We start from the raw sequence: 24421 nt of genomic DNA on the forward strand, positions 1-24421 counted from the left end.
CCCTGCTCTAGGCTGTCTTCCTTGGAGGGCAGGTCCCCGCCCAGCAGCATGGCCAGGGAGTGGGTTGAAAACGCAGCCCCCAGCCCCCCGCCGAATGGGCCCGCGCGCCCGGCGTCCCGCAGGCACTTGCAGGGGAAAGGCCATGTCGCTGCCGCGCCCCGCTTCCCACTCGCTCCCACGAGGCTCGGCCCTCCTTCCACTTCAACTTGACACTGGTCAAGGCCATTGGCACGGGGCCCATTTTAGGCCCTGTCCTTGTGGTGCCGCCTCCGCCCCCTCTCCCCACCCTAAAGATGCTGCTCCCCCCAACTCCTTCCTGGGCGCCCGGTGATCTCATCCGGTCCCCTGGGTGACCCACGGCAAGAGGGCCCCCAAGTCACGCCCCAGGCTGGCCTGTCCCTGAGCCCCCGGGACACATTCCCAAGGGCCCCCCCAGGGCGGATGCCTCTGGCCAGATAGGACCGGAGACCCCTGCACCCCGCGGGCCGGCTCCTTCCCCAGGGCCCTGCCAGGAAGCAGCTCAGACCTGCACGACCTCCCTGGCACCCCCTTTCCCTGCCCCCACCCCAAGACCCAGCCCAAGTCCTTGAAGTTCTGCCGGTCAAGGGTCCCTTACTGGGCCTTCGCACACCCTCCGGCCGGCGGACGTGATGCCCCCACCTCCGTCCTCTCTCCCTGTGTCCCTGTGTCCCCCTGAGACCACGGAAGCTCAGGCCCCGACTGATGAGGCCACTTGCGGAAACCCTGCGTGGTTCCCCTTGTGCTCGGGATGCACCCAAGCTCCTCGCTGCACCCATGAGCTCCGGCTTGGTCTCCCGCCCTTTCCCGTGGCTCCTCGCAGTGCAGCCACGTGGGCCGCCTCCCCGCCCATCCCCGCCTTGGTGCTCCCTGTCCTTCTGCCGGAGCCGACACTCTTCGTGACTCAGTGGCAGGTTCAGTGGGCTCCCCGAGGCAGGGGCCGCGTGTGGCACGGGGCCTGCCGCTGAGCAAGCGCCCAGCAGGCCTTGGGCACCTGTTTGCACGTATCGTCTGCACGTCTGGTCCAGCACGCCGCAGGCACGGGCAGCGCGGGCCTGGCGATGGCTTCCAGCGAGATGTGTGCGTCCCGGGCCCCGGAACCTGCAAAGGTGACTTGACTTGGATAAAGAGCCTCTGCCAATTAAGTTAAGTCCTTGAGGAGATGCTCAAGATGATCTGGGTGGGCCCTAAATCCAATGATAAGGGTCCCGATAGGAGAGGCAGTGGGAGAGGAGACGCATCTTCCAGCACGTCCCCACCCAGGGGCCCTTGGGTGCGGGCCGCCTGGTTGTCCGGGAGCCCCAGGAGCTTTAATCCTCATGTTTCTGGGGGTGGAAAGTCCCAGGGGAGGGACGGCCAACAAGGAGCCTGCCCGGAAGGGGAGGCTTAGCAGAGGTTTAGGAGGCTGGGAGGGTCCTGGGGACGGGGCAAGGACAGAGGCCGCAGCAGAGCTGGAGAGGAGAGGCAGAGCCGTGGCACCAGGCGGCCCCGGCGTGAGGCCCGGGGACCGAGAGCCTGCGGAGGCTCACCTGGGGCCAAGTCTAGGGCTCGGAGGGCTAGTGTCCAGGGACAGCCTCAGGGAGGAGGGCGTCTGCTGAGGGAGGGGTGGGGGAGGCTTTCCTGGGTGCAGGAAGAGCAGGCCCGGTGCCCCAGCATTGGGAGGTCAGTGGGCAAGCGAGGACCCGGTGGCCAGCCAGCGGCTGGGGCGGCGGCATGCAGGAGGCTGGTGGGCTGTGGCTGAGAGCCCAGGGGGAGGCTGGGGACGAGGGGACAAAGAGCAAACTCTGCCCGGTCCAGGACCCCTGGGGGACCCCCTGCCAGGGCATCTCGCAGCCTCAATGGAGAATTTTTCCTGCTGGTCGGTGGGCCTGGACACGTACGGCAGGGCAGCTTCTCCAGAGAAGCAGAGCCAGCACTATTTGTGAATATATACAGTAGGTGCTCAATCAATGCTTGTTAGAATAATAACAGCCAACATTTGGGAGCACTGACTGTGCAGGACCTGTAAGCCTTTTAACTATTTTTAAAAAATATTTATTTTTGATTGTAAAATAGACATAATGTAAAAATCACTTTACTGCTTTTAAGCGGGCACTGCTTCCGAGTTAAGTACCTTGGGTCACGTTCACCACTATGCAACTCCAGGCTCTCTTCATCGCCCCAAACCAAAACTCGGACGCATTTGGCAGTAACCCCCTCCTCCCCTCCTCCCAGGCCTGGGCACCGCTGTTCTGCTCTCTGTCTCTATGAGTTTTGCTGATTCTAAGTATTTCATCTAAAAGAAACCGCACAGGGAAGCGGATCTGGCCCAATGGATAGGGCGTCCGCCTACCACATGGGAGGTCCAGGGTTCAAACCCAGGGCCTCCTGACCCGTGTGGAGCTGGCCCATGCGCAGTGCTGATGCACACAAGGAGTGCCCTGCCAGGGGGTTTCCCCCGCGTAGGGGAGTCCCACGTGCAAGGAGTGCGCCCTGTAAGGAGAGCCACCTAGCACGAAAAATGTACAGCCTGCCCAGGAATGGCACCACACACACGGAGAGCTGACGCAGCAAGATGACACTACAAAAAGAGACACGGATTCCAGGTGCCGCTGACAAGAATGCAAGCAGACACAGAAGAACACACAGCAAATGGACACAGAGAACAGACAACTGGGAGGAGCGGAGAAAGGGAGAGAAATAAAAAAGTAAAATAAAATAAAGAAACCACGCAGTGTTTGTCCTTTGGGGCCTGGCTGGGTCCACTCAACATGCTGTCTTTTTTTTTTTTTAATTTAATTTTATTTCTCTCCCCTTCCCCCTCGTTGTCTGTTCTCTGTGTGCATTCGCTGTGTGTTCTTCTGTGTCCACTTGCATTATCCGGCAGCACTGGGAAACTGTGTCTCTTTTTGTTGCACCATCTTGCTTCATCAGCTCTCTGTGTGTGCAGCGCCACTCCTGGGCAGGCTGTGCTTTTTTTCACATGGGCAGCTCTCCTTGCGGGGCACACTCCTTGCGTGTGGGGCACCCCTGCATGGCACAGCACTCCTTGTGCACAGCAGCACTGCACGTGGGCCAGCTCACCCCATGGGTCAGGGGGCCCTGGGTTTGAACCCTGGACCCTCCATATGGTAGACGGACGCTCTATCAGTTGAGCCACGTCCGCTTCCCTCAACATGCCGTCTTCAAGCCTCGTCCATGGAGTAGCACGCGCCAGCCCGTGGCTTCTTTCATGGCTGAATAATATTCCTCTGTATGGACATGCCCCGTTGCTTCTCCGTTTGTCTCCAGAAGCTTCTGCCTCCATATCTGCCCACAGTCCTCCCGCCGATCCTGCTTGTCTGTTCTTGCATCTTCCCACGTGGGTCTCGCAAGGAACCATGCCGAGTCAGTGCGAGTGTTACCCCAGCGAGGCTCGGTGAGGCCGCGCCACTTCTTGCCCTGGGTCATACAGTAGAGAGAGGAAACGGCGAGCGCGTGGTGACACGCCACCCTGCATCACAGGCTCTGCACTCTGCGGCTCTCGACAACCCTGCTGTGGTCACCTTAGGAAAGGCGGAAGTGACCGTCGAGTGGCTCCCCCTGTAACGGGGGGCGTCGGGGAGACGGGGACTTGCGCCAGGCGCTGGGCAGGGGCCTGGAGCACAGCTGGCCGGCGTCCCCGCGGAGGCGCAGCATGTGCTGCCCGGCAGGGGCCCCCTAATGTTTTCGTCCCCTGAGCCCTCCCGGCGGTTTTCTTCCTGATCGGCAGCCCCTGCCGACGCCATCCAGCGAAATAACGGAAGCGGCTTCAGACGTCCTTGAGTTGCCAGACCTGTTCCCAGGCCAGCTGTGCCAGGAGCCGTCCTGGTGGGAGGGGCGGGGGGGGGGCTGAGAAGCTGGGAGGGCCCGGAGTCACCCCACTGCCAGGCGTGGGCCCGGAGAGCCCAGGGGCGCTGGCCAGGCTGCTCCAGCTCCCGCAAGGACCGGCAGCCGGGCCAGGGCCGCGCTGGACGCGGGCACACGGCGCAGCTGTGCACCTGGAGGCCGGAAGTTGGGGCAGGCGGGCAAAGACGCCGTGGAGGACCCAGGGTCGGAGTCCACGCTGGGTTACATGGGGCCAGAGGTGTGGGAACACGAGGTGTGGGACCCCAGGGCACAGTGTCCCAGGCAAGGGGCCATGGCACGGGGGGCCGGGGGCGAGACGGCCACGGGCGAGGGGCCAGCTCAGGGCGGGGCCCTGCTTCTGGCTGGGGTCCGCAGCTGCGCAGTGTGGCCTCGGGCTGGCTCTCCTCCCTCAGCTGCGCTGTCCCCACCTGGGGCAGGCAGGTGAGGCGTGTCCCCGGGACCCCTCCGTGGGCCGGCCCTGGGCTGGCCTGGCCCTGAGGGTGGGAGCAGACCACGTCCTCCCTTGAGGAGCTCTGCACTGGGGGAGGCAGCTGTGCAGAAGGACAGGGACCCGGTGTAAGTCCCGGGGACCAGGAGACGCTAAGGACAATGGCAGGGGGACCGCGTGGGGGCAGGGGCGGCGAGCGCATCAGGAGGTGAGGCCCAAGTTGAGTCTTCGGTTGTATGTCTTAAAAGCAAGACTTGCTATTTATTTCTGATTCTGGAAACATTCCCTTCTCATTGGAGAAAATTTGGAAACCTCAGAACGATACTGAGATGACAATAAAAAGCGCATACAGCGTCGGTAGCGGAGGGGGCTTTCCCGCGTCATCACCTGCCGTGAGGAAGGCATGCCAGGGCCCCGCCGGCCGCCTCGGTTTCCTCCTCCTTACTACGGAGCAACGATAACGACGCCTGCAAAGTGCCCGGCTCCAAAGCCCGCCCTGTGTCCCCCCAGCCTTTGTTCGAGCACGTGCTCACTGCTCACGGAATAAATCCTGACACCCCATGGGCAGGGGACCCCAGCAGGCCACTGACCTGCCCGGCTGCCTCTCATTTCTCAAAAGCTGTCCCCACAGGGCCTTTGCACGTGCCATCCCTCTGTCCGGATCGCCTGCCCTCCACTCTGCCTGGCTGACGGCTCCCCTCCCCCCACTCTGCTCCGACCCCCAGGAGCCCCCGTCGGCCTCCGCTGGAGTGGACGCTGCACGGTCGTGTTAGGGTACCACGCTCCAGGTCCTTACTGCCCACACACCTGTCTCCTCGGCGGGACCGAGCTCCCTGGTAATCCGGGGCCTGCAGGAGAAGCAGCCCTGTGTCCCCGCACCCCTGCTGTGGGCAGGCGAGGCAGAAGGCGCCCCGGTGAGGAGCGGGAGCCGGGCATCCTTGGGGGACGCCGCGTGCCCCCCCCCCCGGCAGGCCCCGCCCCAGCCCTCTCTCCTGCCTGTCAAGCACTCGCGTCCTCAAGGGCTTCCTTGAGCAATGGTGGGGCTGGCCTGGGAAGGGGCACGAGCAGGCTGTGCCCGAGGCCGTCCCCAGCCACTCCATCGCTGGCAGGCAATGATGTTGAGAAAGAGCCAGCATTCCCTGCCCTGTCCCTCTCACCTGGGAAAGGTGTGATTGAGCTGGGGGCAGGGTCCTGGGATAGAGCCTCAGCCTTCGGTGCTGGTATTCCAGGCACTGGGGAGCCATGGAAGAAGTCAGAGCAGGACTGATGTGACTAAACGCTATTTAAACCCCAGACAGGGAAAGCTGGGTGACGGGGTCACGTTGGCATTCCAGACAGAGCTTTCCCTGAAGGTCTGGAAGGGCTTCCGGCCAGCTCTGGGGCTGAGGGCAGACAGTGCTGGTGGCCAGGGGGCTCTGAGCCACCCCCCACCCCCCGGCCCGGCTGGTCTGGCCCTCCTGCAGGGCCTCGGGTTGGGACAGCCCCACGTCCGGCTCGGGCCTCCGCCTGGCCTGCGGTGGATTTCACGCGCAGCTTCTGGGGTGGGATCTAGAGGGAGCCCCAGGCCTGGCCGGGTAGGGCGCGGCCCCGGGTCCTTGCGGCCGGCTGGGGTCTGCGTGGTGGGTCGACAAGCCCGGCCTGGGCCACAGCTCCGGGCTGCGCCTCCTCCAGGTGCCACGTCCGGCCCCCCTGCCCTCCTGCACGGGGCTGGGCAGCGAGACTGGAGGCCCCGTGCCAGGAGCAGTGGCCGTGCTGCCGCGGGGAGGTGGGTGTGCCCGCGGGGGGCCAGCTGGGCCCGGGAACGGGGCGCCTGCTGCTTCCTTGTCATCACCTCTCTGAGCAGGCACCGTGGCAGGCGACACCGCTGAGGGCAGAGGGGTGGCCTGTGCTGCACCCCTCTTTACAGAGGAGGAGAGTGGGGCTCCCAGAGGGGGCGGGGCCTGCCCGAGGGGCCTCGGGGGGGGTCTCAGGTGCCCACGGCGGGGACTGATCAGGGACTAAAGCAGAGGTCCTGGGAGACACTCGAAGCTGAGGGCAAGTCAAGTTCCCACGGCTACATGTGCACACAGACACAGATAGACACGCAGACACACGTGCACACACAGACACCTACAAGCACACACAGACACACAAAGACACAGTCACAGACACACAGACACACACGCACGGACATCTACGAGCACACAGACACACATGAACACGCTCATGGACACACACAGACACACTGACACACTCAGAGCAATGGACACACACAGCGGCACACACGCCGACACAGCTGGAGACGAGGCCCCGCCCCTGCCAGGCCTTGTGCTCTGCCCGCCTGGGCGCCCCGGCCCTCGTCCCCTCCCCACCCCACGGTGGGCTCCTTGGACCCACAAGGCCCCACCCCTGCCCACGGAGGCCCCACCCTCTGAGCCCCTCCCCTGCCCCCCGGGTTTGAGAGCTGCCCCCCGGGCCCAGCCTTGCGCTGCCACTTCCCCAGTGCAGACGCCAAACCCTCCCGCGCTCTCCCTCGTGGCACCCCCGAGCCTCGGTTTCCCCACAGGCACCTGGGAAGGCTCTGTGGGGTGCAGTCCCCGAGGCCCTGGCTGAGGCCCCAGGGGACGGAGACTTGCGGGACAGACGTGCCTGAGCCGGGTAAACCCCCTGTCGTGCGATTTTGCGGGTGGGCAGTGGGGTGGCCAGTAGGTGTGAAGGTGGGCAGGGGCGTGGGTGCGCGTGTGTGTGTGTGCGTGAGTAGGTGAGGGTCCGTGCGGGGCCGCGTGGGCCGTGTGGGGTGGGGCGTGCTGCCCCTCCAGCGTGCGAGCCCCCACGCCGCCCTGGCCACCCCGTCCCTTTAGTCCACCTGCAGGTCTGCGGCTTTGCGGGGCACGCCCTCCCCCACAGTGCCACGGGGAGTGTGCAGGGGAGGGCGAGTCCCCAGAGTGTGTGTGCACGTGTGTGATGGGGAAACGGATCCCCAGGGGGTTGTGTGCATGGGGTGCACGCGTGTGTGGGGGAAGGAGTCCCGTGCGTGCACACGTGAGAGCGTGGGGGGCGAGGGCACCCTGGCCCTCGTGGGCCACACGGGAGTCCCTTGAAGGTGGCTGAGCCCGGGCACAGGCCGGGGCCGGGAGCCGGGCGGGGAGGGGCAGCCCCGGCCGCAGGCCCACACGTCCCCGCCTGCAGGATGGAGCCGGCTGGGGACCCTCTGCGGCGGCTGCGGGAGGCCTTCCGCGCGGGCAGGACGTGGCCGGCCGAGTTCCGGGTGGCGCAGCTGGAGGGCCTGGGCCGCTTCCTGTGGGACAACGAGCAGCTTCTGCTGGACGCGCTGGCGCAGGACCTGCACAAGGTGGGCCGGCGGGCGGGGGGGGGGGGCGCCCTGGGGGTTCGGTGCACCAGGCAGGGGGCATGGGGAGGGGGCCGGGGACAGCCGGGCTCGTCCCCCCAGGGCCAGGCTGTGCTCCTCCAGGGAGTGGCTGCATTTTCTGTGGCATCCCTGCAGGGTGCTCAGGGGCCACTCCAGCCCAGGTCTCCTCCCACCCACTGGGACCCGGAGACTCACTGGCCTTCTCAGACTCTCTGTCTCTTCATCTGGGACTGTTTCACAGGCATCCTGAGGGCGTGCCTGGGGGGAGAGGCTGGCTCTTGGGGTGAAACTTCTTATCGCCCGGCACCCCAGGTCATGAAGCTGGACTCAACGTTCATCCGGAAGGAGCCCTTCAGGCTGGTTCTCATGATCGCCCCCTGGAACTACCCTGTGACCTTGACACTCATACCCCTGGTGGGTGCCCTCGCTGCAGGTAAAAAGAGTCTTTTGCCCCCTGGCAGCCCAGCCCAGAGAGGCTTCCAGACCCCTGCTGGGCGGCGCCTTAGCCCTGGAGCATTCCCCAGCCTCTCCTCGCTGCTGCCGGGTGACCCCCCGGGGCGGGGGGCAGCCAGCTCCCCTCTCCTCACCCCCCGCCCTGCAGGGGACCGTGTGGTGCTGAAGTCATCCGAAATAAGCAAAGGCACAGAGAAGGCGCTGGCCGAGGTGCTGCCTCAAACCTGGACCAGGTGAGGGGGCCCTGCCCACCTGCGCCGGGTGTCTCCATCCCCACGCCGGCCAGCTGGGGAGCCCTGTCCTCTGGGCCGCCCCTTCGGAACCGCTGTCCTGCCTTCAGAGCCGCTTCGCCCTGGCGCTGGGGGAACCCGAGGGGACGGGGCGGCTGCTGGAGAACAAGTTTGACTACGTCTTTTTCACGGGTGAGGGGTCCCCAGCAGGGCCGTGAGGCGGAGGGAGGGACAGTGAGGTAGAGTGTCGGGGGTTACGGGGGAGGAGGGCGGGCAGCCATGGGGAGTGGGGGAGAAGGCAAGGCGTCCCCCGAGGCAGCCAGGCCGGGCAGGGGGCCGGAGCCCGGGCGTCCTGGAGTGGCAGGTCCCTGTGGGAAGAAAGGAAGCAAAGTCAGCTGGGAAGACCATGTCGCGGCCAGTGTGGACAGGGGTCTCCTCCCGGGTGCCCAGGGAGCCCCCGCGTGGGCAAGGTTGTCATGGCGGCGGCAGCCAAGCACCTGACGCCTGTCACGCTGGAGCTAGGGGGCAAGAACCCCTGCTACGTGGACGACGACTGCGACCCCCAGACCGTGGCCAACCGCGTGGCCTTCTTCCGCTACTTCAGCGCCGGCCAGACCTGCGTGGCCCCCGACTACGTGCTGTGCAGCCCCGAAACGCAGGAGCGCCTGCTGCCCGCCCTGCAGAGCGCCATCACGCGCTTCTACGGCGACGACCCCCGCAGCTCCCCGGACTTCGGCCGCATCATCAGCGAGAAGCAGTTCCAGAGGCTCCGGGGCCTGCTGGGCTGCGGCCGCGTGGCCATCGGCGGCCAGAGCGACGCGAGCGAGCGCTACATCGGTGAGCCCCGCGGGGCCCTGGGCGCCACCGCCCTTCCACGCAGGGGGCCACGGCCGGGGCTGGGGACCTCAGGCCAGGCCCCCCCACCGTTCCCAAGAGTCCGACCTCGAGCCCAGGCTGGCAGCCCCGAGTCCGTGTCCCTGAGCCCCGTGTCCCTGGGCTCGGAGCCGGGGTGTGGCGATCCCACGCTCGGGCCCCGCAGCTTGGGGGGTCCTGGGGCTCCCCCTGCTGAGAGTCTGGGCCTCCAGCCCACGGCTGCTGCCCTGAGGTGGGGACCCCTGGCCTCTGGGAGCCCGCGGCGTCCTGTCCCGAGCGGGGAGCAGGCCCTTGTCTCGGGCCCCCGGGCCCCCCGGGGGGCGCCACCCCAGCCCCTGACTGCGGGACCCAGGCCGGGGCTCCTCTGCACCCACAGGCCCCGCCAGGCTGGGCAGCCCCTCCCGGCACGGCTGGGGGCGGCGGGGGGACTTTCCTCCCGGGCCCCCCTTGGCCTGGAGCCCCGGGTCCCCGGCCCCCGCCCCCCGGCGGCCCCCGCACTGAGGCGCGCCTGGCCCGGCAGCGCCCACGGTGCTGGCAGACGTGCGGGAGGCAGAGGCGGTGATGCAGGAGGAGATCTTCGGGCCCGTCCTGCCCATCGTGCCCGTGCGGGGCCTGGAGGAGGCCATCGATGTCATCGCCCGGCGGGAGAAGCCCCTGGTCCTCTACGCCTTCTCCAACAGCTGCCAGGTGGGCGCCGGGGCGGGGGAGGACAGGGGGGCAGAGGGGGTGCAGGACTCCCCTGGCCCTGCCCACTCAGGACCACAGTCCGGCCACCTAGCACCCCTGCGCTCCTGCCCCGAGGCTAGGTGCCCCTTCCTGACCCGAGGGGGCGCTCGGGGACTCAGCCTGGAAAGACGGGGCCAGGCCTGCTGGAGGCCGGAGGGCGCAGCGCCCGGAGCTGCTAAGCTTCTGGCCGCATCTCGGGGTCACGGCCCAAGTTTGAGGCAGCAGGGGCTTCCATCTTTGGTCTTCTTTTTTTTTTAAAGATTTATTTTAATTTATTTCTCCCCTCCCCCCCGTTGTCTGCTCTCTGTGTCCATTCGCTGCATGATCTTCTGTGTCTGCTTGCATTCTTGTCGGTGGCACTGGGAATCTGTGTTTCTTTTTGTTGTGTCATCTTGCTGCGTCATCTCTCCGTGTGTGCAGCACCACTCCTGGGCAGGCTGAGCTTTTTTCATGCAGGGTGGCTCTCCTTGCAGGGTGGCTCTCCTTACAAGGTGCACTCCTTGCTCATGGGGCTCCTATGGGGGGGTCGCCCCTGCATGGCAGGACACTCCTTGCGCACACCAGCACTGCGCATGGGCCAGCTCCACACGGGTCAGGAGGCCCTGGGTTTGAACCCTGGACCTCCCACGTGGTAGGCGGATGCCCTATCTGTTGGGCCAAGTCCGCTTCCCCATCTTTGGTCTTAATAAGAGCTGAGAAGGTGTTCAGAAGGGGACCGCTGCTGGGGGGACGATGGAGGTGGGTGGCCCCTCTGATGTGTTGGCCCCTCTGCCGCCATGTGGGGGGGCCGGCAGACCCAAGTCCACCTTGTTCTCGGACCCTGCCACCCCGGGCCCCCAGGTGGTGAGCCAGATGCTGGAGCGGACAAGCAGCAGCAGCTTTGTGGGCAACCAGGGCTTCCTCCACCTGTCCCTGCTGTCCCTGCCACTGGGAGGCGTCAGTGAGTCCCTGCCCCTCCTCCACCCCGCCCAGCCCCCGCCCCCCGCCCAGGAATTCCCATTTTGCCTTCACTCACTGTCCAGCCTTCATCCCCGGGGCTGGGCCTCTCGTAGCTCTTAGAATGTTCCGGCCCTCCCCGGGCTCCCTGCCTGCTGCGGGCAGCTGCTGAGGCTGGGGCGTGGGGACAGGGGCCATCCCCCCAGCCTCCCCGGGCCCTCACTAGCTGTGCCCATGCAGGCTACAGCGGGACGGGGAGGGACCGCGGCAAGGTCTCCTTCCACACCTTCCTGACCCCCGCGCCTGCCTGCCGGCGCACTCGGGCCTGGAAAAACGCAACGAACTCCTCTACCCCCCTACAGTGACTGGACGCAGAGGCTGATTCCTGGGCCTTGCGCCCCCACAGCTGCACCCTTCTGTGAGAACCCTACCCACTCCGTCCTGCTGCCCGAGGCCACCTGGCCCCTGCCCTGCCCTGGGCTGCCAGCTGCTGCCCGGGTCCCCAGTAGATGGGCTCCTGCCTGGTTCTCTAAACATCTCGTTGCTGTGGCTTTGGCTGAGCTGACCCCCCACTGGGCAAGACCTCTGGGTGGCTGGTCAGCCCCTCTCAGGGCCAAAGTCCCCTCTGCTGTCTACTGACAGATTCATTGATCCCTGCTTGGATACGTCTGGGGATGGGGAGCTCACCCTACACAAGGCCAGGCCGCACCTGTGGTTAGAAAGGACTGTCCTGTGTCAGCTCAATAAAAAGGACCCCCCAAAGACAGAGGCATTTCTGCCCCACAGCTCCATTCACACCTGGTTTGGAAGATTGGAGGGTGTCTGACCTCAAGTGATTTGACCTTCATCCCAGATCTGGCCAATTGGTGGTGTCTGCCTCAAGTGCCTCGCTGGCAAGAATTCTGATGCCACGTGTGGAATCAATAGGAAGGAGTATGCGGCTGATTAGTGATGTCTGCTGGGGGCACAGGGGTGGGGTGGGGGTAGCACATGCTGGCCATATCTGTCATTCTTGCTCCAGACACCCAGAAGGGGATCAAGGCTACCAGAATCTAAGTTTGGCCACCTTGGCTGACAGATGGGGAAACTGAGGTCTAGAGACAGGCAGGGTGAACCAAGTTTACGCAGCAAAGCAGGGGCATAGTTGAACAATGGTGGGCTTTACTGAGAAACGTGGGGGTCAGTAGACAAGAGCAGCCCTTGCTCTTTCCCTCATCCTCACCTGGGAGCCGCTTCCGATCCCCCTGCTCTTGCTTCAGAGGGTTCTTCACCCGCTCAGAGCCATGAAAACACTGGGCTGGTAGCCTGAGGTTGAGGGGAGAAGAGGGAGTATGGCCCTCCTGGTCCCCGGGGAATTGTTGGGTATTGATGGCTCCAAAAGGATATGAGGCGGGCCACAGCAGGTATTTAGCAGGGGTTTGTTAATGAGTGAGGAAGAGAATAAATCTAGAAGTGAGAGGATGGATGAGTGCATGGATGGGTGGATGGATGGGTAGGTGGATGGGTAGGTGGATGGGTGGGTGGGTGGGTGGATGTATGTATGTATAGATGGAAGGGTGAATGGATGACTGGGTGGATCGATGGATGGATGGGTGGGTAGATGCATGTATGTATAGAGTGGATGGCTGGGTGGGTGGGTGGATGTATGTATGTATAGATGGAAGGGTGAATGGATGACTGGGTGGATCGATGGATGGATGGGTGGGTAGATGCATGTATGTATAGAGTGGATGGCTGGGTGGGTGGGTGGATGTATGTATGTATAGATGGAAGGGTGAATGGATGACTGGGTGGGTCGATGAATGGATGGGTGGGTAGATGCATGTATGTATAGAGTGGATGGCTGGGTGGGTGGATGGATGGATGGGTGGGTGGGTGGATGTATGTATGTATAGATGGAAGGGTGAATGGATGACTGGGTGGGTCGATGGATGAATGGGTGGGTAGATGCATGTATGTATAGAATGGATGGCTGGGTGGATGGCTGGGTGGGTGGATGGATGGATGGCTGGGTGGTGGGTGGATGGGTAGATGCATGTATGTATAGATGGGTGGGTGAATGGATGATTGGGTGGAGGGATGGATGGGTTGATGGATGGGTTAGTAGGTGGCCGAGGTAGAAGCTGAGTGATCAGTGGGCCTGGGTCTAAGGGATCCCCTCACCCTCCACTGAGAAGTTGTTTCCTCAATATAACCATTGGATTGAAAAGAGCGAGAGAGTGAGAGAGAGGGTTTGAAAAAGAATCTGGTCTCTGCAGTCCAATCTGAGCTGTGGGCCCAGGGAGCCGCTGACCAAACGCTCTGGGTAATTGCTCCCCTACCCCACTTGTCACCTTCCCTCTGCCCTCTTGGCCAGGCAGGGAACATCTTTGGTTCGATGAGGAACAAAGCCTCTGGGACAGCTGTGGGTCCTGGAGGCCACGGGGGGTGTGTGTGGGGGTGGGACACACACGCTCTAGGAGACCCTCGTCAGTGCCCACAGTCAGCACGGCTTCTCTGCCGCTCAGAGGGGCCCACCCCCGCCACCCCTCCCCGGCCCCGAGGCAGGCTTCTGGGCCCAGCGGACTGGTTTCCATCCTGGCCCTGCTGCCCGGAGGCCTGAGCAGGCGGCCAAGGGTCAGCTCCGAGCGCCAGCTGGGGTCAGGACACGGGCAGGGTCAGTCACAGGCCTCGGCGGAGGGCTGGAGGAGCTCTTGGGTGGCGAACCCCGCAGGGGCCACGGGCGTTCTTCCTGGCACCCACCCCTCCCGCCTGCGCCAGCTCGGAGTTTTTCCCAGGAGCATTTTGTCCTTGCTCGCCAGGGGTCTGAGTCTTTTGAGCAGCAGAATCTGTTTCTGAAGCCCAGAGAGGCCGAGCTGGTGGGCACAGCAGCAGCCCTGGTGGGGCGCCTGGCGGGGGGCACGGGGTCCCTACTGTTTCTGGGGAGGCGGCCCGTGAGCGGCGCCGGAGCAGCCCAGGGTGCGAGAATGGCTCTCAGGCAGCCTGGCCACGGCCCTGGCATCTTCACACGCGACCCTGTGCGGCGGGCAGCAAGCCCGGAGCCCCGATGCCATCGGGTGCAATCGCCCCGCCTTGCCATGGCCTCTCTCCTGTCTTGCTGTGCTTTCGGTGCCATCTCTTCACCCCCTTCCCAGAATCCCTGCTGGGCTCCTGACCAGGGTTGAGCCCCTGCCTCTCCTACCTGTCTGTCTACAGCAGGGGGCTTTCATGCAACAGCCAAAGCTTCAGGCAAAATGGAGCAAAAAGGCGCCAGCAGCGGGGGCTTGGGAGAGAGGGACCCGATCGCTGGAGGACCACGGTCTCTCCAGTGGGGGCTCTTAGCCCAGTGGACGGTGGAGAAACTGAGGCTGAGCCCGAAGCCCTAAGGCTCTCAGTCTGGGGCTTCAGGTGAATTCAAACCCCGCCTGCTCCCTTCCCGATTGGCGATGGGAGCGGCCACAAGACGGCATCCCAGCTGCGAGAGGGAAGCTGAAAAAGCAGGTTCTCCTTCCACCCTGGGAAGGCTGATCAAGGGAGGCCAAGAGGACACCAAATGTGACAAGTGTCCCTCTGCCACCCCTGCCCATGGCTCTCTTGGCCATGGCTGACCAGGCCCAGTTCTGGAGACGGTGTCATCAAGACACCAGGTGACATCTTCACCTGGCGTTTTCTGATCCAGCAACACTGCGCTGGTCAGAGAGCCTCGGACCCCGGGCCTTAGCTCCAGCCATCATCTCCTCCACTCCCCCCCCAGGCCGCTCAGGCCCTACCCCCTCTAGGAACCCATCTCCCAAGTCCAGACAGTAGCTGGGCCCCTCGTCCGGCTGGCACGGCACTGCCCGCGCACCCTGCGGAAGGGCTATCCATCTAGAAAGAGAAAGCTCTGCCGCACAGATCCTGTGGGCCTGGGGGAAAGGCCTTTAGCCTCCCTGGGCCTCAGCGTCCTTACCTCGAAGGACGGGGTGCCCACCTACCTCACAGAGTCGGCGGGAGCATCCAGCGGGGTCATGTGTCTGGGCGCAGGGCCCTGCTCTGGGGACATGGTGGACTACAGATCTCACGTAAGTTGAGGCAGCGCTGGGCAGAGTCCCTGGCCACCTCGTGACCTCAAGGTTTGTGACTGCTTCCTCTCCTGGACTGGCATCACAGTGTCCTTCTGCCAGGACGGGTAGGGGTCCCAGGGGGGCTCAGGGTCAGCCTCAGCAGAGGTGATATGGTTCCTTGGTGGCCATCGGCCACCATCGAGTGGGCCATTAGGAAAAGTGGCAATATGGGTGTCACCCTCCCACCCCCACCCCAGGAAATCAGGCTGGCGGGAGAAGCAGGTGGGGCCCCCCAGAGGGTGCAGGTGGACCCTACGGCCTGGATGTGAGTGGGCTGTGGATGGGACATCTGCGTGGATGGGTCATTGGTGTGGTCGGCAGTGGCAGGTCCCTGCATTAGTCAGCCAAAGGGGTGCTGATGCAAAATACCCGAGATCTCTTGGCTTTCATAAAGGGTGTTTATTTGGGGTAGGCGCTTACAGATACCAGGCCATAAAGCAGAAGTTACTTCCCTCACCAAAGTCTACTTGGAGCAAGACGGCTGCTGACATCTGCCAGGGTTCAGGCTTCCTGGGGCTCAGTTCTCTCTGGGCTCAGCTGCTCTGCTCCTCTGTGTGCTTACTTCCCGGGCTTCAGCTCAAAACTCCAATATCAAAACTCCAACTAACTCCTCTGCTTCGCAGCGTAGTTTTATCTGTGCATCCCTACCTCCTTGGTGGGTGGAGAGTCAACGTCCTATTGAGGTGGCCCACACAAAACCCTAATCATAACTTAAGTAAAAGTGAAACTTCAGACAGACAGAAACTTACAAACATAATCCAGTATCTATTTTTGGAATTCATAACAACATCCCTCTGCTATACCCTCCATGGTGGCACCCACCGTGGAGCTGGTGCCACTGTTATAATGATGAGACCCGTGGCCTAGGACTCCCCCCCACCTCCTGATTTCGGGCACTCCAGAAACCCCAGATTCTGGCAGGATGGCATGCGGGGGAGGGGGGCCCTCCAACGACTGAGACTTCATCTCCTGCCACCACTGCAGGTAGAGCTGGGAGGAATTAAATGTAACTTGGATAATTAACTGCGAACTTAGATGACCAGGTGTGGTGCAGTAAAACCTGTGCCCTCCACGCCTGGGTGGTGAGTCGAGTTCACTGATATGTCCATAGTTTCCAGGCAGGGCTAGACACAACGCCCAGATACCTGCAGAGGAATGACTGGAGTGTGACTGTGTGTGTGTGTGTGTGTGAGAGAGAGAGAGAGACAGGAGAGACAGGGAGAGGAGAGGGGAGGGAAGTGTTTTAGTTTGCTAAAGGCTGCCAAAGCAATATGCCTGAAAGGGGCTGGCTTTCACAATCGGGACTCATCAGGTTCAAAGCGGACAGTTCTGAGGCTGTGAAAGTGTCCAAGGCATCTCCCAGAGCTGCCGTCTCACCGAGGTGCAGCTTGGGCCGTCAGGCACACGGTGGCAGCCACTCGTCTCTCACCGTCCTCCGGGCCTCGTCTCTTTCAGCTTCTGGCTAAATGGCTTCATCTCAGGCTCTGTGTTCCACTGCTTCCAGCTTCCGGTCGCCGGAGCCGTCTCTCTCAGGACTCTGGGTTCTCCTCTGTCTCTGGGGCTTTTCCCTGCATGTCTGCAGCTCTGTATTCCTTTATTTATAAGGGACGCCAGTAAGAGGATTAAGACCTACCCTGGGGCCCACCGCTGAAGTGATCTAACCAAAAGTAAGGCCCCTTAACGGACTCTAATCAAAGGTCCCACCTACAATAGGCTTATATGCACAGGCCTGGATTAGCTTTAAGAACAGAATTGTCCAGGATCGACCCAGCTTCAAAACTGTCACAAGAAGGGAGAGGGAAAGAAAGAGGGCAAGGGCAGGGACAGGGAGGGAGGGGAGAGGTGGGGAGATTCAGAGAGAGGAAGAGAGCAGACCAGTGAGAGCGTGGAGCGGAGCGGCCTGAGGTCGGGTCTGGTCACGTGGTCAGGGTCAGGCCCGCCCTCGGTCAGGTGACGGGAAGCTGAGAGGAGGGGCCAGCAGAGGCCAGGGGGACCTCGTCAGGGGCCCGGGCGCTCAGGCAGGGGCTCCCAGGCCTGGACGCGCTCCCGTGGCAGGTTCTACAATTCTGCAGATAGGTTCAGGTCCAGGCCTCTCTCTGGGCCTCAGTTTCCCTAACTGTGTGCCGTTGATCCCCACGATGCCATCCCAGGGCCCCACAAAGCTTGTGCCTGCCTGTTTGCCCCTTCACCTTTCACAGCTCCACGGGCTGGGGAGAGGCTCTCCCTACTGCCCGGAGAGGGCCCAGGTTTCGCTGCCCGTCGGGGTAGAGGCCTGTGGCTGGGGCGGCTTCACACTGCCCCCTGCCCCCCCATTTGTGACACGGACGCACATGGGTACGTGCAAACACAGCACCCCGACATGCCCATGAACGCCGCACATACAGTCATGCACACGCATGCTGAGTCTGATTTGGGGGCTGCTTTTTCTGGAGGCTTCTGCCCCAGCCACCCCTTCCCTTCTGTAACACTCACTGAAACAGGGAAGCTGCACCCCAACCGAAGGAAGTGAAACCTTCCGGCACCGCCCCTTCCCCGTCCTCCCCAGACTTGGGCACCCAGCACCTCCTGGCAGGAAGTGTCCTGGCCCCCGGCAGCCCCCAAAATAGCCAGGTCGGCTGAGCCGGCCCTTCCTTCCTTCCCAAGAGGCCCGGCACAGAGTCAGCAGGATGCCCACGGCCTGGGGGCCTTTGGAACGGGGACGCTCAAGGCCCGGACGCCCCTACCCCAGCGGCAGAACTCTTACTTGGAGCCCTCCACTGCCACCACCAGTCCCTACCTGCCGAACGGCGTGAAGGACAGCCGCCCTGGTGGGCAGTGGGCCCAACGAAGGAGGAACGACTCTCGTACGTGGCGGCTGGTGGGGGTCTCTGGCCCTCCCTCTGCTGAGGCTCCAGATCCCAGGAGGGCGTGACCCTTGCAGTGGGCTCCCAGGGACCCTCTCGGTGGCCCAGCCTCATGCTGCACCCACCTTTCTGGCCACCCCATCGGGCTGCCAGTAGCCACAGTACCCATGATCCCCACGCTCTGAGCGGCTACAAGGGGCGTCCCCCAAGGCTGCGGGGCTGGGGACTGGAGCAGGGCACAATAGCCCTGCTCTTGTCAGGCATGGGCCGGGGACTGATGCTGCACACAGTAGGCGCTGAGTGGCCGCAGCGCCTCTCCGCAGCGCCTCCGGCCCGTCCTCGGCCCTCCCAGGGCACAGCGGGGGGCAGTGGGAGAAACAGGCCTGGGACCAGGTGCGGGGGCCTCCTTTGTCCCCCCCTGCCTCGTGCCTGGAGCGGCAGCAGAGGGAGGGCTCAGCTTGGACGCCCCGAGATTTGAGATCCACCTCCCCTTCTATGGCCCTACATGCCCTTGGGGGGACTACTCACTCCATCTCAGCCTCAGTTTCCCTATTTGTAAAATGGAGCTGAGGGTTGTGCTCAAACCAGGCCAGGCCGAGTCACCTGGGCCAACCTGTCCCTGAAAACAGCTGCAAATACTGGACAAAATGTTTGGAAATGTCTAAGGTGTCAAAAACCTGTCACCTGGGCCCCGAGCAGAAGGGTGGCATGGCCCCTGGGGCCGCCTGGACAGAAGGGGACAGAGGCAGGGAGACTCACCCGGGGGGCCACCCCGGCACACACCTGACCGTGACTTACAGGGGCCTGGCCTGGTGGTGGCAAGAGCCGAGGTGGCCCCCCACCTGCACCCCCTTAGCAGAGTTCAGGAAAGGTGCCCCCTCTGGGCCTCTGCGGGCAGCAGCCTGTCCCCAAGCCCCCTCCGGGGAGTCGTCTTCACCCCAGGGGAAGTGGCGCCCCAGAGGACACGAGGGCAGGGCTAGCAAGGCCACGGCAGCGGCGGCGCGGCTGGGCAGGGTGGGGGCGGGTGGCTCAGTCCACCCCACCCACCCCTGCTGTCGGCCAGCTCAGCAGACAGTCTTCCTGCCAGGGCGCTCCAGGCCCATAAATACCGGCCAGCGGAGTGACACCCACATCCGGGAACCCCAGGGCTACGTCGACCAGGTAACCAGCCCTTGCCCCACAAGGCCCCTGCTCAGAGGAGCAAGCGGAAAGGGTAGGGATGAGTGGACGGCCACCTGGAACCAGAGACGCCGCGGCCACTCCCACGCTGCGCCTCAGTTTCCCCATCTCTACACTGGGAGCCTAATCCTCTTCCTGTGGGGGAGATGGGGCATGCAGACCCTTTTCTCCACGTAGGGGGGCTCCTTCTTTCCAAAGGGGAGCAGAGACACTGAGTCCACAGAGGAGGGCAGGGCTGAAGGAGGGCTGCCGAGCTGAGGGAGCCCCCCGAGCGGGCCGCAGGGTGCAGCAGGGACACCTCCGGCAGGACCCTGCGGAGGGGGCCTGGCACCACCATCCAGCACCCCTCCTGACAGGCGGCCGCCCCCGCCCCGGCGTGGACTCCTCGGGCTCCCCCCGGCCGCCCGCCCGCGAGGGTCGCCCCACCCGGGATGTGCTCGCCGCCTGTGCCCCGGGAGCCCCTGCGCCGCGTGGCCGTGACGGGGGGCACCCACGGCAACGAGATGTCGGGGTCTACCTGGCCCGGCACTGGCTGCGCGCGCCCGGGGAGCTGCGGCGGCCCAGCTTCGCGGCGGTGCCCGTGCTGGCCAACCCCCGCGCCGCCGCCGCCTGCCGCCGCTACGTGGGCCGCGACCTCAACCACACCTTCACCCGCGCCTTCCTCGCGTGAGTGCCCGCGCCGCCAGCTGGAGCTCCCCCGGCCCCCGCAGGGACGCCCTCAGGCTCCCACTCTCCCCTCTGCCTGCGAGGCGCAGGCCTCCCTCCTCAAAGAAATCAAGACGGGCACCGCCTCCTCCAGGAAGCCCTTTCTGACCCCAGATTGAGTCAGGGCTTCCTTCAGCTCAGCTCCACGGGCCGCGTTTACCTGTCCGGTGCTCCCAGCTCCCTGGCATGCCTTTCTTCCGTGGATAGTCACTGAGTCCCCTCTCTGGGCCAGACTCTGGCCAGCTTGGGTGGAGGAATGAGGGAGAGGCCCGAGGTGTTGCCCTCAACCTACTGGGGGAGGCAGAGGGGAGGGGCGCAACCCAGGAGGCTAAAGGCAGGGGTGGGGGCTACACAAAGGGCAGGCAGGGAAGGCTTCCTGGAGGAGGTGGTGTCTCAGTCAAGCCCCAGATAGCAAGTGGAAGCTAACCAGGTAAGAGAGGAGAGGAGGATCCAGCGGTGGGACCAGCACAAAGGCCTGGAGGGAGACCAGTGAGGTGCTTGGGCGATGGCTGGAGCTGGAGTGTGAGGAGGTGGGTGGCGGGCAGGGCTAGGCCGGGCAGGCAGTGGGGGCAGGGGCAGGGCACTGCCAGGCTGGCAGGGCAGGAACGGCCTTGAGCCACGGGGCCTGGGGAGCTGGCCTCCTGTCCGCCCGGCTGCCCCTGCTGTCCCCTCTCTCCCCCATTTGCCCCTTTAAACCGCTGATGAGTGCGGGGGGACCGGCGCCCCCATTCCTGCCCCTGCAGTGCCAGGGCCGCCCCGGGTGACCCCTATGAGGTGACGGGGGCCCGGGAGCTGAACCAGCTGCTGGGGCGCAAGGCCTCGGGCCGGGCCTTGGACTTCGTGCTGGACCTGCACAACACCACGGCCAACGTGGGCACCTGCCTCATCGCCGCCGCGCCCGACAACGTCTTCGCCATGCACCTGCGCCGCCACCTGCAGGTGGCCCGCCCGCGGCGCCGCCCCTGGAAGCGGGGGCGGGGCGGAGGGCGGTTCCCCGGCCGCCCCCTGCGGGCCCCTCTTCGCTGGACCTTTGCTGTCCCTCCCCCGGAGCCTGCCACCCGCCTGGGTCCCCTGCCCTCCGGTGCTCGCACCCTCCCGGGGGAGGGCAGAGCGGGGTGGTCCCAGAGCGGGCGGTGCCCGGCGCTTCCTCTGCGGCTCCCGCCTCAGTTTCCCAACGAGGCGGAGTGGGGCCCTGAGCCCACCCCTCCTGCCCGCAGCTGCAGAGCCCCGAGCTGACCTGCCGGGTCTTCCTGTACCAGATGCCCGGGGAGGAGAGCTTCACCGTGAACTCGGTGGCCAAGAACGGCATGGGTGGGCCGCGGGCTGCGGCGGAGGGGGCGGGGCCTCCGGGAGGGGCGGGGCCTCCGGAGGGGCCTCCAGGCGGGGCGGGGTCTCCGGAGGGTGGGGCCTCCGGGGGAGGGGCCTCCAGGCTGGGGCGGGGCCTCGGGAGGAGACGGGGCTCCGGAGGGAGGGGCCTCCAGACGGGGCGGGGTTAGGGGCGGGGCCTCCAGGGACGGCAGGGCCTAGGGAGGGGCGGGGCCTCCAGGTGGGGCGGGGCTGGGGCGGGACTTGGGCAGGCCCCCCGACCCGGGGCGCAGGCTGACCCTCGGCTCCCGGCCCCCAGCCCTGGAGCTGGGCCCCCAGCCTCAGGGCGTGCTGCGGGCCGACCTCTTCTCCCGGATGAGGGCCCTGGTGGCCGCAGCCCTGGACTTCATCGAGCTCTTCAACCAGGGTGAGGCCCCAGGACTGGCGGGGCACCCGAGGTCCCCCAGGGCCCACGCCGCCCCCGGGGCCCTCACAGCCCGCGTCCTCCCGCACAGGCACGGCCTTTCCTGCTTTCGAGATGGAAGCCTACAGGACCGTGAGCCGCGTGGACTTCCCTCGCACCGAGGACGGGGACCTGGCGGGCACTGTGCACCCTCAGCTGCAGGTGTGTGCGTGTGAGATTCCTGGGGCCACACTTCAGAGGGGCGTCAGGGGAAACTGATGCCCAGAGCGGGGACCAAGCTGCCCTCGGGCCCACCAGCACCCCAGAACCAGGAGCTGGCCTTGGCTCTCCCCCAGCCCCTGCTGCTTCCCCGGAGCGCCCCCCCACCACTCAGGCCTGGCACTTGGGGTCACGGGGCTTCTCAGCGCCTGTGGACGGCTCCGGCGTTGGTGGGGAGGGGGCTGGGACAGCCTGAGCCCCCTGCCCCAGGCCAGAGGAAGCACAGGGAGGGAGGGGGTGCCTTCCCCGGCTAGAGGCACAAATGAGGGAGCCTTTTATTTTCCAGCGAATTCTTGGAGCCTGCCCCTGCCCCTTAGAGAGCCGGGGATCCCCCTCTCCAGGCCGCCCCTTTCTGAGCAGAGCTGCTCGGACCCCTGGCCCAGGGGCTTGCAGGGAGGGACAGGCGGTCCACTGTGCTGCTCTAACGCTGCCACACGGGGTCGCTGTTGAGTCGGGTCGGTGGAGCCCCGCGGTCTTCGTTTCCTCGCCGGTGCCCATGGGTCAGGGAAGGCCTGACCTCCTTGGTAACTGTCCCCCCAGCCCCCCAGCCGGCCCGGGCAGGGGGATTCAGAAGGGCTTCAGAGATGGCCACCTGCTCCATTGGTACTGGCCCTCCCCACCCACCACACAATTCTGCCACCAAGGGCAAGGGCCAGCCAGAGGCCTTCCTTCTTGAGGGACCTCTGGGGGCCAGCGGGGTCCTGTCCTGCCAACGGAGCTCAGAGGGGAACCCCGCAGTGTCGGAGGTGACCCAGGGATGGCGAACCTCGCGGGGACGGGTGTCTGTCTCAGGGCCTCCGTGCCCCTAAGCAAAAGTCCTTCCTCCTCCCCCCACCGTCCCAGCCCACCCCTAAGGGGCTGCCCTGGTCTGGCTCCCAAGGCCAGCAGGACCCCCCGGCTGGTGCAGGGACCCAGCGGATGGACGGCAGAGCCTGGGCACAAAAGAGGCAATTGTAGAAACTTCTTACTTGTTGGTTTTGGCTTCATGTTTCATTTTGAGGTGTTATCTTTTTTTTTTTTTTAAAGATCTATTTATTTATTTATTTCTCTCCCCCAACCCCACCACCCCGGTTGTCTGTTCTCTGTGTCTATTTGCTGCGCCTTCTTTTTTTTAAAAAAGATTTTGTTTATTTGTTTCTCTCCCCTCCCACCCCCACCCCGGGGGGTCTGTTCTCTGTGTATATTTGCTGCGTCTTGTTTCTTTGTTCACTTCTGTTGTCAGTGGTGCGGGAATCTGTGTCTCTTTCTGTTGTTTTCTTGTGTCAGCTCTCCGTGTGCGGCGCCATTCCTGGGTAGGCTGCACTTTGTTTCGCGCTGGGCAGCTCTCTTTTTGGGGCGCGCTCCTTGCGCGTGGGGCTCCCCTACGCAGGGGACACACACCCCTGCATGGCAGGGCACTCCTTGCGCACATCAGCACTGCGCATGGGCCAGCTCCACACGGGTCAAGGAAGCCTGGGGTTTGAACTGTGGACCTCCCATGTGGTAGACGGACGCCCTAACCACTGGGCCAAGTTCGCTTCCCTGCTGCATCTTCTTTGTCCGCTTCTGTTGTTGTCAGTGGCACTGGAATCTGTGTCTCTTTTTCTTGCGTCATCTTGTTGTGTCAGCTCTCCGTGTGTGCGGCGCCATTCCTGGGCAGGCTGCACTTTCTTTCGCTCTGGGCGGCTCTCCTTACGGGCGCACTCCTTGCGCGTGGGGCTCCCCTACGCGGGGGACACCCCTGCATGGCACGGCACTCCTTGTTGAGGCATTATCTTACCGTCGTGACATTATGATGGAAGGAGCACCGTCCTTCCAGCGTTAGAGCAGAGGGTCTTATGCCAACCCCACCCACCTGCCTGGCACATGTTAAGTGATAAGTCCTCTTTGACAATTTCTCTCCCACAGTTTTAAAATGTGTTTAATAAACTTCTATTTTGCATTTGCTGTGTGCCAGACACTGGCACTGTGCGCCGAGCACTATTTCCTCATTTAAATTTAAACCTCAGAATGATCGGAGGAGTCACTGTAACCCCCATTTTACAGATGAGGAGGCTGAGGAACAGAGAGGTTAAGTGACTTGTCCAAGGTCACGCAGTTGGTAACACTGTGAGCCCAGGCTTTACTATCTGCGCCTGCAACCACTGGGATACACTTGCATGATGACAAGTCTTTCCACAGTGTCTTCGTTTCTAGACACAGAGCATGTTGGCATCTCACGACTTGAAGGAGTGGGCGGGTGGCTGGGGAGGGACTTTGCCTGCGGGCCCGGCGGAGGTTGGCCCCAGCAACCTCGGCCCTTGGGTCTCCTCTCAGGACAGAGACTTCGAGCCCCTGCAGCCTGGGGCACCCATCTTCCAGCTGTTCAGCGGCGAGGACGTGCTGTTTGAGGGGGGCTCCACCGTGTACCCCGTGTTCATCAACGAGGCCGCCTACTACGAGAAGGGCATCGCCTTCGTCCAGAGCGAGAAGCTTGCGGTCTCCGTGCCGGCCCTGCCTGCGCTGACCCCCGGCCCTGCCCCCAGCCCCTAGCCTGGGCTGCACCTGCCCGGCCTCAGCCTTCCCGGGTCCTGCGGCCAAGCCCCGAGGCCAGGTGCCACCCGCTGTGCATGGCGCCCTCGCCGCTCTCCCCGCCCCGGCCTCAGCGGCCCGCTTTATAAAACGGAAAACGCCCAGGGGTCCACGGCTTGTGTCCTCTGTCCGACCTGGCTCTGCTCTGGCTGGGGAGGCAGGTGGAGGAAGGGTGGCCTGACAGCGCTGTCTGGGG

At 64.2% G+C, this 24421-nt stretch overlaps 2 protein-coding genes across 2 annotated transcripts; both read left to right on the forward strand.

Moving 5' to 3' along the window:
- The first annotated feature begins 7976 nt into the window (after positions 1-7976).
- On the forward strand, positions 7977-11301 carry ALDH3B2 (aldehyde dehydrogenase 3 family member B2). Its single transcript, XM_058305091.1, is given in 10 exon segments — positions 7977-8094; positions 8263-8375; positions 8455-8536; positions 8795-9181; positions 9738-9904; positions 10784-10883; positions 11120-11167; positions 11170-11223; positions 11226-11261; positions 11264-11301. Coding segments are annotated over 10 exon segments (1143 nt in total).
- Positions 11302-17513: 6212 nt separating this feature from the next.
- ACY3 (aminoacylase 3) lies at positions 17514-24335 on the forward strand. The gene is given in 9 exon segments (XM_058305093.2): positions 17514-17804; positions 18892-18965; positions 19340-19487; positions 19490-19649; positions 20432-20627; positions 20906-20999; positions 21313-21420; positions 21509-21618; positions 23971-24335. Coding segments are annotated over 7 exon segments (957 nt in total). The 5' UTR covers positions 17514-17804; positions 18892-18965; positions 19340-19414; the 3' UTR covers positions 24187-24335.
- Positions 24336-24421: the final 86 nt, after the last annotated feature.

Source organism: Dasypus novemcinctus, chromosome 10 (genome assembly GCF_030445035.2).
Source record: "Dasypus novemcinctus isolate mDasNov1 chromosome 10, mDasNov1.1.hap2, whole genome shotgun sequence".
Lineage (NCBI taxonomy): Eukaryota > Metazoa > Chordata > Mammalia > Cingulata > Dasypodidae > Dasypus > Dasypus novemcinctus.